Source organism: Orycteropus afer, unplaced genomic scaffold (genome assembly GCF_000298275.1).
Source record: "Orycteropus afer afer isolate SDZICR_OR568_19922 unplaced genomic scaffold, OryAfe1.0 scaffold00151, whole genome shotgun sequence".
Classification (NCBI taxonomy): Eukaryota; Metazoa; Chordata; class Mammalia; order Tubulidentata; family Orycteropodidae; genus Orycteropus; species Orycteropus afer.
The window spans coordinates 1,166,081-1,179,955 of NW_006921738.1; the positions used below are offsets into that span (position 1 = coordinate 1,166,081).

Consider the following 13,875-nt stretch of genomic DNA (forward strand, 5'->3'; position numbering starts at 1 on the left):
AGGTAAACAATGTCTGAGTGGATTTCAAATGTTAAAACACTAAGATTCTGTCAGAAATATGATGTATTAGTTCAAAAATTAAGACTTGTTTGATTTTTGGAATACACTGCATATATATAATAATGACAGCAAGAAATGAAAGTAGAAATGACTGTCACTTGGTTATTTAGAATTAAACAGCAGAACTCTATAGTTATGATGCATTTGATTCATTTCATACCCATTTTTGAGCTCAATAAACAAACTTGTGCAAAAGCTCCTTGGTAATGTGTATTTATTTCATTATAATTAAGATAAAGTAATATGTTTCATTACTATATTTATACTGTAAATAGGGTATCTACATAAGTCTTTTTGAGCAGTTACTTATATCCTTTTTATTGTGTAACTATGTAATTGATTTATTTGTAGTAATTAATAAGCTGTGAAAGAGGCAAAAAGAACTATCTTTGAGTGGTTAACTCTGTGTCGGTTTTATTAGTTAAAGAAAAGTAAATCACTACACACTATGTTGTGTATCACTGGCAAAGGAGTAGATGATTTAAGCTGCACAACTGAAAATGGTGGCAAAGAGAAATTGGAAATGCGATTTTTGTCCTATACCTATGAATGATAACAAACTTTACGTCAGAAACATTAGCTCATTAAACCAATTTCAGATTGCAGAAGATGTGCTTAAATAATGACAGCTTGCAGGAGCCTGAAGCAGGTCATTAAATCCATGGGAATTGGTGGCTTGATTTCATTTCCATCCAGACGGAGGTAGCTAAGACGAGGTCCATAACGGAACAAGTCTTGTTCTTCTGGCCGAGCGGAAGGAGTAGGACATATTACAGAGACATTCACACCTATAGAGACAAAGATAGGTATCATGAATGAATTAATTGGAACACATGAAAAACTAGAGTGGAATGGCTAAGAAGCTATTGTAACAGTCCTATGGAGGAGCTGGTAGCCTGTTGTATGAGAGGGAAACATACATAAACCATTTTGTTCAAGGTATTTATATGTTTTATATGATAACCATGAAAAATATACAACATGAGTAGTAACCTCACTGTATACTGTTATACTTAGTACAGAGCACTAGAGAAGAAATATTGCTAGAAGCTGTGATGGAAGCAAAGGTAACACATATGCCTAGTTTTCTAAGCTTGTAGATGAGATGGGGTATACTTAGATTACTATATAAAGGGACAAATAGAATTTAGAGCATTAGAAGTAGAAAAGACAGTTCTGTTGGAACAAATAGTTAAGTGTCCAACTACTAGAGGGAGTGTTGGAAGTTTGAATTCACACAGAGGTGCCTTGGGAGACAATCCACTTCTGAAAGGTCACAGCTTTGAAAATTCTATGGAACAACTCTACTCAGTACACATGATGTCACCATAAGTCAGAATCAACTCTATGGCAACTAAAGACAACAACTGAAAGATCGGGGTACATAGGAGGATGGAGGGAAGGATGGATGAATGAAGGTGATGGATGGACGGATGGATGGACCCTTGGACGGATAGGTGATGGATGAATGGATGGGGGAAGGAATAGCAAATGGGTAGAAAATTGGTTTAATATAAGAAAAACTGCTCAAAAATTATCTTAACAGATGCACAATTTTCAACCACCAGGGTATGGTGCCAGGTTTTTTTTTTTTTTTTTTTAAGTACAATTAACTAACTTTACATATGTTATACTACACCAGAAACAACTTTGAGTCTCCATAGTTATATTCACTTAATTGGAAAGGAAATATTTGCCAAGAATTGAGTTACAAAGAAAGCATCCCATCAGCCTTTTCATGGCTCAAATGTGAGAAATCACACATCTGCCTTGGAACGGAGCCCTTGGCACCAATGGCAATGCTGATGTTTAGGAGCATTCAGTGGGAAAGGCCTGCTAAATTGGCAAAATTCAGAGAAGTTGTATATTCTCCAGACAAACAAGATTAGCCTGAAATAGCTGATCTTGACCATGAATCTGTATACTGGGTTTAAGTCCTATTTTGAAACTATTTCAAGCTACAACTCCTCCCTGATTAGGCCAACTTACCTTGGGCCACACTCCTCCTCTCTGTCCTACTGAGTCATCAAGATTCATATTGCATGGAGTGATTTTATGTTTATAGTAAATATTGCCCAGACCTTCTGCTATTTTGTGAGTTCAATCTGATAAAAATAATGACTCAGATTTGTCTAGCAGTTTGGTTTTGTGTTTGTAAAGTTATTTTTTACATAGGTACATTATTACTTTATCATCACAAAGGTTTTCTGAATCGATATTGTTATTCTCTCTACCGAGTCTTTGTGGAAACAGTAGTTGAGAGCAGTGAGCTAATGCATACAAGGTGTTTCTGAAGAGAAGAGGCAAAGAAGAGTTCCAGCCTACTCCTTCCCCAGTACAGGGGGTTCCTTGCTGACTGGGGAGATTGTATCATTTTTGATATGCCATTTTCTTATCTGCCTATCACCCTCATGTCCCATAATCAATACATGTCTAAAGAGAAATGTAAGAAACAAGTGTTTAAAATTTTAATTTTATTTTTATGAACTAATTATGGTATTTCTAACAGAGCACCAAGGAAGCATCTCATTTGAATGCATAAAATATCGGGCAAATTTAAATTCTCTAAAGATGTTCAGGAGAGATATGTGTATATTTCCATCATTTTACATAGTAAACATTCCAAAACCAAAACCAAACTCACTGCCGTGGAGTCAGATCTACCTCACAGTGACCCCTCCTTGGGTTTCTGAGACAGTATCACTGCAGAAGTAGATTGCTCAATCTTCCTTCTGAGGAATGGCTGGCAGGTTTGAACCACCAGCCTTCTGGTTAGCAGTCAAATGCCTTAGGCACCAGGCTACCAGAATAAATATTCACTGTCCTATAAATTCTGATGATCCTTTATATAAAAGCCATTATACAGGAAAAAAAAAAAAAATTACAGCTCTAGTAGGTTCTATGGCAAGAGGAACTAAGTACTTAAACAGTTATTATCACACAGTGTGATACAACTATGGGCTGTTATTACTCATTGGGGAAATTCTGATTTTATATTCATTTTCTTGGAATATTAAAATGAGAAATATTGAAAAATAGTAATATATGGGAAAAGGCTTTGAAAATTTCATAAAATATGGGTGGAACAAGGATACAGTCATATTCTTTGGATAACTGTATAATTATGTAAGTGCCTGACATATGTGCTTAACTGTGTGTTCAGTATTTCAACCTCATTCTTGAACAGCCTCCTTCTAAAATGCCTGGTGTGGAAAGCCAAATCACAAACAGTGCTTTATGTGAAGTCCCTTTAAATTAACTTCCCACAACAAATGTCTGTGAAGCTTTTGTTGTCAGGTAAAGAAGGCACTGAAGATGCCCAGAACTTTCAACAGGGAAAATCCCACAGTCTAGGTCGATGCTAGCTGTATTTTACTTTGTTCAGCTAAACAGATCCAGCTCCAGATAAACAGATTCAACTTCTAATAAAAGTTTTCTGTGGCATCTTTTGCATTTGACTGTGTCTCATCGCCTTGGAAAAATAACTGCTGGAGCAGCACTCTGCCTTTTACTTCCTGGATTTTAATGCTTAAGTGTGCTATTAGGGAAAAAAAAAAAAACCAGAAAATCTTGAGTAAGTGAGTAGAAAAATAATGTACCCTTATAAATGGTATATTTATGTGGTTAATTTTCTTAAAGGAAGCTTCAGTGAGTAGTAATCAAGCAACACAACTTTCGGACACTTACCTATGTTGTTGTTGTTGTTACGTGCCGTCGAGTCGAACCTGACTCATAGCAACCCCTCCTTGGGTTTCTGAGGCAGTATCACTATGGAAGTAGATTGCCCCATCTTCCTTCCGAGGAGTGGTTGGTGGGTTTGAACCTCCAGCCTCTGGTTAGCAGTCAAGTTCCTTAGGCACTATGCTAGAGGTACTTTCTTACAAACCAGATTGGGTATCCCCTTATAAATATATATTTTAAAGTCGTTTAAGTGAAGGTTCTTCAAAATTATCTGCCTTAAAGAGATTGTGCTGGAGTTAAGGATGCATGGACAATTGCCAGGCTGGGTGTCTGCACCCCTGTGGCTGGATCAAGATATTGCCCATTTCTATACAAGGTTCAGCCTGGTGTCAGGCGTAATTTACAGATGTCAAGTGTGTCTTTCATATTTCCAGCCTCTTCTTTCTATAACCACTTTTTTCTTCGTGACACCTCTGCCTCCAAAGCACTTAACATTCACTCCTTTCTCCCTTGTAAAAAGCCTCTTTTAAGGGAAGGAGTGGGTGGATATTCTACCTTCTTGATTGTCCCTCCATCCTAAAGAGTTGCCACCTTCCAGGAGAGTTTGTTTCCACTTCAACTGAGCAAAGCTTTAAACTACCAGAGTGTTTCTCAAAGCATGATTCCCAGAGAAGCAGTATTATTATCACCTGGGAACTTGTTAAAACCAAAAATTCTCAGGCCCCACTCCAGACCTACTGAATCAAAAAGTCTGGGGGTGGGCCCACCAGTTCCTGAAGTTTGAGGAATCCACTAATTTAAACCAAAGACTAGTTATGAAAGTTATAGGCATCAGCTGTCCCATAATTTTTGTAACAGATATGCCTTCTTGTTGTCATATCACCTCTCTTACTATTCTAAGGCTGTTTATTGCACATTTTTAAATAACGCTACCCAATGACAAGTAAAAATAATACAACCTCCTCAGAGTAAAAGAAGATAGAAGCATTATATTTCTCTAGTAGATAATACCCTTGTAGGTTACTAAAGTTCACTTTCATTCTGTGATTTGAATATTTGGGCTCGTTGGTTTATTAAGACTGTCTGTGAATACATAAAATTTACTTTTGAAAATTGGAAATAAATTTGTAAATACCTGAGAGTACATTATCTGGGGAAAGATTTTTTTTTTTTTTTTAATTTTTAAGTTGATATTCTTAAAGAAGATCTAGAGAAAGTTTATTCCCATAAGCACACCCTGATGGTTACTTACTTTTGATTTTGTTATGATCAAGGTGAAGGTGCTGCAGATGGGCACTGATTCGGGGGACCTTTGTGAGTTGGTTGTGAGACAGTTGAAGATCTAGAATTGATGATACATCAAAACCACTTGAAGGGAGACCTGCATCGGATAATTTGTTATGGTTTAGTCTCAGAAAGGCCACTTTAGGAATCACATTAAAATAATTTTCTGGTATTCCTTCAATGGAGTTGTTGTCTAAAAACAGTTGCATTGTATTGGCTGGCAATCTTGGTGGCATATTCTTCAGGGCATTCTTGGCCATATTTAGTTGCATGAGGTTCTTAAGTCCCTTAAATGTGTCTCTTTGAAAGGCGTTGTCTAAGAGTTTATTATGCTGCAGATCAAGAAGGGTCAGGTTCTCCAGATTGCTGAAGGTCCCTTGAGGAATTCTGGACACCTTGTTTCTAGCTAGTTGTAATTGCTCTAAACTTCTTGGCAATGGAGAAGGTACCTCCTCCAGCTCATTATCTTCCAGAAATAAGAAAAGCAGCTTCTTCAACTGGCTCAGGGCTCCTTTTTCAATCCCATAATTGGTTATTTTGTTCTTGTTTAGATTTATCCATCTCAGCTGGGTGGCATTTGCAAATGGCTTCTCAGGGATGGTTTCTATCAGGTTGTTTTCAAGATAAAGGTACCAGATCCTTGAAGGGATGACAGGAATTTCTTTAAGGCCTCGATTTTCACAGTATAAAGCAGTAGGGAAACTGGGGGGACAGAAACATTCCATGGGACAATCAAAGTCATCCACATTCCAATACTCTGGCTCATTCACTTCCTGAACCTGCCTCACGCTTCGAGTCCATACTGTATCAGATATGAGTAATGCCCAGATGATGAAACAGATTGTGGTTGCCATTATGATACCTAGAATAAGGGATCATAATCATTAGATGTTAGATGATCTTGACCTTTAAATAAACGTACGTATCAAAATGATCAGTAAACATTGTGTCCTTTAGAGAGAGGTAAAATGGTTTACATTTATTTGATAGATTATACATAGATATCAGTGAACACATATTTAGCAGGTACTATGTATAAACTATTTTGAAAACACTGGAACTGACTCACCATTTCTTTTTAAATTAAGATGAATAGTAAGTTGTAACTTTTGGTTTTATCCCAATCACAATACAAGTTGAGAAATGGAGAGCAAATTTTAGCAACTCTGAATGCGTTTCCATTTCAAGCTATTTATTGCAAGGAAATTAACAGAAACCCGTATTGAATACAAGAGTACAATAAGGTAATCTTTTAAAAGTTTAAATTGAGAGTCTGTGTTATTACTAAGTGGTAGGCACATGCTTCTATTTTTACTCCTTAAAGAGTAGAACATCTGGATGAAATTTCTCAGGCCCTTTGGACCTTGAACCAAAGAAATGGAGAGATTGAAGAACATTTTAACAGTTTGTTGTGGAAGAAGGTCCTAAGATCTGAAGAAAGCCTGTGATTAATCTCTTGTTCTATTGCTCGACTTCTCAGGTAAGTTGAATATTCAGGGAGAAAAGATTTCTAATACTATAAGTACAGAATCAAGTTGTTCAAGAAATGTGAATTATAAACTCTGTATATATCTCACAATTACATAAGTAAAGTTTTTATGGATTTATTATGGTTGATAAAAAAAGGCAAACAAAAAAGCATGCTTAAGATATAGAGAATGCTCCTTTATTGTATGTTTTCAGTATTATTAGTTGTCCTTGAGTCCACTGCCTAATAATGAAAGAAAAACTAAACACAATTGATATTTCATAAATTTAAAAGATACACACACCCCCAGGAACATCAAAGTTATAGGTATAAAGAACTATTCCAATGGGGGAAAAATTGCAAACAATAACATTCTAACATATTTAAACCACTTGATAAGGATGGAATAAATCTTACTGATGCATTGAGAAAAGATAAAATTAGGATCATTTGCAAAATGCTGACTTTCAATTATCACTTAATTGCTGCAAATGACAAGTGCAGGGCTGCTTCCACAACTGTCGGATTTCCTACAATTGTAGAATGCTGCTCTGGCCAACCTTCAACAGAGACACATCAAAAAAAAAAAAAAGAAAAAAAATCTTTTCAGAATAGGGATTTGCTTTAGTTATTGCAGTTGTAATCCTACCTCTGATGAGTCAAAGATTTGCATTCTTTAAGAGTTTTAAAAAGTGCAAAATAGTTTACCTTGCTCTCCAGGAATATTTCGTTGAGTCTTGGGTCTGGGTCTGAAGTTTGCTAAAAAGCTGTTTAAAGATAAAATTTTGACTGAAAACCCTTTGTTTTTATTATATGTTCTCAAGCCTCCTAACAGTAAAAGTAAAACCTGCTCTGACCTGTTACCAGGAACACCTTTGATCTATTGTTTCCACTTTGACGGGGCTGCAGAAGACAGCTTACCTCAGCTTTCTTGGATCTTCTCCTTTCCTTTCTATTGGTCACTGCCCGCTCACAGTAATGATTTGACCCACGCTCCACCGTTGTATTTTTATCCTCTCTAATATATATGCACCAGTGGCTCCAACTTTAACCCCTCCAACAACCACAGAACCTCTGTACCTAGGCAGTCTAACACAGGAAATTCTGACAGTTAATCTCCAGAATCTATAACAATTCAGGGCAACTTTCACTCCACATTAACAGCTTCACAGGTATTGTAATGTACTGATAGATAACTCTAATCCACCAGCAGGTAACTGAGAACAGTTTTAATTCCAAGTATAACAAAAAGATTGAAAGGTATTTTGCCCCAGATGATTTTTATTATTATTATTTTAATTGAATACAAAGAAATAAAAGCCAACGTTCTCTGTTTATATGGAAATATTTTATTCATTTCTGATGTAAAACAGATGCTGGAATGCTATTTAAATATGTTATGTTTGACTAAGAGAAAAAGAGAATAGAAAAGTATATTTAAAAAAAATAAAATTGCACTCTAAGAAGCTATACCTGGTGTTAATATTAAATGTAGAATTATACTTTCTTTTATAGAAATAATTATTTTTTCTCTATTTAGTACTGAAAGCTTTTTTTTTTTCAAATATTAAAATAAGTGCTTTTTTTCTCATCATAACATAACACATGTTTTGCATTTAGTCCATTACAAGATATTCTGTGGTATTGCTATTTTCTTTAGCATAGAAGTCTATGACAATGTGTCTTCCAGTTCTGATATTTGAGAAAATATCTGTTAGGCCTCTTGAGAAAAGATACATCAACAAAAAAAAATCATATTTTCAGATATTATTCTTAAAAAGATAATGTACTCTTGATTAATCATAATCATTTTTTTCAAAATGAATCTTTTTCTGGGATCAGAAGGTTTAATTTATATGACTTATTCAACCTTGGTTTATCTAAGTATTGTCAAACAGTTCAGTGAAGAGGAGATAGACCTGGAATCAGAGAACCTTTTCTAATTGCCCTTCCATCTTCTTAACCAGAAGTAAGTCCATTGTTGTTGTTGTTGTTATGTGCCATCAAGTGACCCCTCCTTGGGTTTCCGAGGCAGTATCACTATGGAAGTAGATTGCCCCATCTTCCATCCGAGGAGTGGCTGGTGGGTTTGAACTGCCAGCCTTCTGGTTAGCAGTCAAGTGCCTTAGGCACTACGCTACCAGAGCTCCTGGCAAGTCCATCAGAATCTCTAAAACTCAGTTTAATCACCAATAAAAGAGTAATGGTCTATCTTGCACATTGGCCCTATGTCGTGAATGATTACGGAAATGTTAGCTCTTCCTGATATCCTCGCCACAATTTTCACTGGAAAATCCATTTAAGTTTAAAAGTTTTTATAAATTAAGATCTTATTTGACACAATCTCTTATGAAGCATACAGGTATACTTATCTACTATTTTAAGAAAGCAGCCAAGTGTTTGATTTCTCAAGATTAGCTCTTCTCTCAACTGCAATCTTTATTTCTCGCTCTTCAATTTCTAAACCCTCAAGATACAATCAATATGACCCTCATATCTACATGGGAGTTCTGGCGGCTTAGTGCCTTTGACTGCTCACCAGAAGGCTGGTGGTTCAAACCCACCAGCCACTCCTCCTGAGGCAGATTGGGCATAGAGATCCCACCTTGAAAACCAGAGGAGGGGTCAGGATACAACCCCCTCCAGGTTTTATCTATCTTTTGTTTCTTTCTCAGTCAAATTGATTTCAATCACTTTATTTAATTACCCAACTGTTTTTACATATTTATTATGCACTAGATGACAGTACATGGAGATAATTTTAAAAAGTTTATTGGACGAGTAGTATACAGGCTGCCTCTAATCTTTCCTTCTCCTCTTCAGTCCACTGGCCAAATTATGACTTCTAATTCCACATTTTCTCTAAAACTACTCTGACAAAATTCAGCAATGATTTTTATATGTAACAATCTATTGATGTTTTTAGTGTTTTACTTACTTCATCTATGACCTCTGATAATACTGACCCACCCTTTTTGTTGAATGACTTAATTTCTCTGACATCATTCTCTCCTAGGTTTTTCTCCCATCCTCTGGTGAGTTCTGTCCATATCCTGAAGCTCTCTGTCTCTTCTTTCTAAAAAAATGCAAATATGTCTGGAGTTTAGACCTCTTTGAGATCCATTCCTCTGTTTACTGTTCTACTTGACACGCATACGTTCCCTAATGAGTCTGTGGTCTTAACTTCTCTCCTTTGGTAACTGCAACTTAGCATCTGGAATGAGACTTGCCCTTGTGTGTATCTATTTGCTTTCTGCACATCTGTGGCATGTCCCAAGGGAATAGATGCAAAATGAATTTGACTGTTTTCCTTCTAAGGTCTCCTCTTGTTTTATAACTTTGAAAGGCATTATCATGTTTCTCATTCTCCCCAACCAGAAATCTGGAAGTCATTTTTGACTCTTCTCTCTCACATTGTGAGCATGCAATATAAATGATATAAATAAAAATGACCACCAACGATGTTTGCTATGTTTGAATGTTCTTGTTTACTGACTATAAACAGATTATTTTTCTACTTTTAGGAAAATCTCTACCTATTTTTTTTTTAAATAGGAATTCCTAGAGGATGGTAACTTAGGTTCTACATTTGAACTGTTCAAGTGGGCTTTTAATAAATCAAGAAGATGGTAAGAAAATTTGAGTCATGGTAGCTGGTATAAGAATTAATGAATCCAGAATATTTAAATAATTCCTACAACTTAACAACAAAATCACAAACCAAAAAAACAAACAAAAATTTAAAAATGGACAAAAGAGTTGAATAGACCTTTCTGAAAGAAGATATACAAATGGCCAATTACACATGAAAAGATATTCATTGTCATTAATCATTAGAGATAGGCATATCAAAGCCACAATGAGATAGCATTTCATACCCATTAAGATGACTATTATCAGAAATGTGGAAAATAATATGTGTTTGTGAGGATGTTGAAAAAAACATGGAAATGTGGAAAATATTTTCATGTAAAATGAAAATATAATGTAAAATGAGAATGTAAAACGGTGTAGCTAGTGTGGAAAACAGTTTGACATTTTCTCAAAATGTTAAATGTAGACCCAGTAAATACATAAGAGATTTGAAATCAAGGAATCCACCAGTCACTCCTACACCTACGTTCCTTGCAGCATTATTCACAACAACCATAAATCAAAAATAATCCAAGTGTCCATCAATAGATAAATGGATAATAAACAAAATATGTTATACCCATGCAATGAAATATTATATATCCACTAAAAAAATCAAATTCTGACATGCTGTAACATGGATGAACCTTGAAATCATTATGCTGAATGAAATGTCAGTCACAGAAGGACAAGTATTATGTGATCCCTCTCATGAAATATCTAGAATAGGCTATTGCAGAGAAGTTTCTTCATGGCTACCAGGGGCTGAGGGTGGGGTGGTATTGTTGTACTGAGTTGTTTTGGAGGGTGATGAAAAGCTTTGGAAATGGATAGTGGTAATGGTGGCACAACATGGTGAATGTAATTAGAGTAATTAACTGTACACTTAAAAATTGTTAAAATGGAGAACTGTGCTATACATATATATATATATCCACCATAATACAATTAAAAAAAAAAATAGAATTCATGAAAAATTCTGTTCAGTCCTATCCAACTCTACTAAGAAGAAGAAAGGAGTCTACAGTGTACTTATATGGCTTTGGCACAGTCTCTCAAAAGACACTATTTTTGAAGTCCATGGGGCTTTGCATAAAGTAAATTCTCAATAAATATTTACTGAATGAATAAATGAACAAAGAAACATCTAAGGTACATGTATCACTTTGATAAACCATTAATTTATTAATCAGCTTCGATATCAATTAAGCAGCAGTCTAATGGAGAGCCTTGGCTATACTATCAAGAATCTGAGTTTGAGGTTCCTTTTAGCAACTTACTGGTTGTATGGCCTTGCACAGGCCATTTAACAATCACCAGCCTATGGCTACCCACACACATCACTATGCAGGGTGGTTCAAAAATGAAATGAGCTTATGAGTCAGTTCATTGTGATGAGCTGGTGTAGGAGAATTTTGCAGTGAAAAAAAGGTTAAAACCCAAAGATAACTTACAAATCATCTATTCTCTCTCCTTTTATATATAAGAGAAATGAGGTCCAGAGATTTACGTCAGTAGACTGTGATAGTCGGTCGACATCCCTGCCTACCTGTAAATAGTGCTGGAAAGGAGTTGAAGCAGTCCTTGTTATTAATGGTATTGTTTTAACTTCCTTCCCTTCTTTTCATATGTTTTAATGATTCCTCTTTCTTTATGCAGCTTCTCCCTAGTTGCTTATGTTCGACTCCTTCCTATTAAAGGTAAGGAGTCTTTCTTTGCTAAACCATTTTACACTGAGGAATTTCGTTTGTTATGTTCCTGTTAAGGATAGACGTTCCAAAAGAGAATGCTGTACATGAGAGTGTGAAAGATGGGAAACATTAATTAAATTTCAGATGCATTGGCATATGTGTTCAACAGCTTTATTAGCCATCATTGGGCTCCTTCCTAAAAGTGCTCTCAGGAGCTTCATTTATGTACAATTGGCTGGACTTATGCTAAATTATTTTCCCTTAATAGATTAATTTCAGCTTTATTTGACTCAGCTCTGTCATATAATGTAAAAATATAAAGAGTTCACCAATATACATGACTGCTATATAATTTTAAAATTTTATCAAAATAATGCATTTAAAAAATCCTATGTAATTATTTATGGAAAATAGGTGCCCTTATAAATAACTATTATAAGTGTGGATGTATAACAGGCAGAAATGACAAAATTTTTAAAAGTACTGGCACAGCATGCCCATGCATATATCATACATACGTCGTGACATTTCTAGAAATGAATTTTGTCCTCATTCACCCTCATTCAGTAGTCCAAAAATGTTACTTTTGTATCATATTTGTATACTGAAGTTATAAACCACAGTCAAGAAATCATGGATTGAGCTTGCTAATAGCTCAGTAATTGGAAAACAAACAACTGAAACTGTGTGTCTGCTTAGGGGCAGTTTGCATCCAGGTCTGAGAGTATTGGAGTTCCTTGTAGCCTATTTAAGCCCATGTACATCATGCCCTAGAAGAGGAGAGACAGGCAGAGGGATGCACACAGGATTGCCACAGCAGGTGCCATTGCAAGAAGGTACTGGCCCCATGTGAGTGTTAAACCGGGCAACAGCGTGGTGGGAGTGTGAGCACACATTTCCCAGCCCCTGGGGCCCCTGGGTGACCAGTCAGATTCATCTCCTCCAAGCAAAGAATGCATGATCCTTTTGTACCCATGACTCTCATGCCTGCCCTGAAACATCCACGGGGGCAGGAGAGTCAAACTGCCTGAGCATGGAGGCTGGCTAAGTGGGTGGGGAGGCACAAGTGCACAGCTGCATCACACCAGCCTTGCCCACCTGAGTGGCCTCTCCAGCCCAGCATGTGTAGACCCATGCACTGCCTGGGCTGAGGCTGGTTGCCCTGTCTTGGGCTGTTTCTGGGGCAGAAAAAGTGGTAACTTTCTGAATTGGACAAAACAGTTTGCAGAGCTTGGGAGGACTCATGTCAGGAAAGGAACCTCTTTAGAAACTTGAGAATAGGCTGGTGAGGAGGGATCAGCTGCTGTGAACCAAATCTCAGTGTCAACAGGCACCAAAGCCAATACTTAACATTACATCTGTTGAGTAGGGAAAAAAAAAAAAAATTGAAACTAAAGTCATCAACAAGGAAAAAAGTTGATGTAGCAAGATTATGAAGATCATGCACAGGGGTTGTGTGGGATCCAAAAATGTGTAATATATGCATTATGTGTGTGAAAATACAGTGACATAATTATGAGATCCAAAATACAATAGAATTGATAACGAAACATTATCCGCCCTTGCTACCATTTTCAGCATAAATTCAACTCTCAAGAGGCCATCATTTTCAACTCTCCTAAGGATTTCTTTTAGTGCTTATTTCAATATTCCTGTTGGTAGTCTTTTTTTAAAAATATATCAGTCTTAAATATTTGTATTTTCTTATTATATAAATATTTATCACCCTTCGATTCCACTCTTTATGCCTTCCAAGAATCAGGCTTCCCTTCGATTACTCCTAATGTAGTTATATCACAAATTTTTATTATTTAGTGCATACCTTATTATACAATTGTGTACTTTGTTTTAGCATAGTTTACTGCTAAAACAAATAGCCCAAATTTTTGTTGTTTCCTTTTATTATTATTTCTGTACCACACTAATTATATACATTTGTTGTTGTGTTTGCATCAAGTTGGATCCGACTCATAGCGACCCCTTCTTGGGTTTCCGAGGCAGTATTACTATGGAAGTAGATTGCCCAACCTTCCTTCCAAGGAGTGGCTGGTGGGTTTG

At 36.2% G+C, this 13,875-nt stretch overlaps 1 protein-coding gene across 1 annotated transcript; it reads right to left on the reverse strand.

The window, feature by feature from the left end:
* Positions 1-675: 675 nt before the first annotated feature.
* KERA (keratocan) lies at positions 676-5,879 on the reverse strand. The gene is made up of 2 exons (XM_007946120.2): positions 4,994-5,879; positions 676-848 (listed from the first exon to the last, which is right to left on the reverse strand). Exons 1-2 carry the CDS (start codon positions 5,877-5,879, stop codon positions 676-678), a joined length of 1,059 nt encoding a protein of 352 aa, XP_007944311.1.
* Between the last annotated feature and the right edge of the window lie 7,996 nt (positions 5,880-13,875).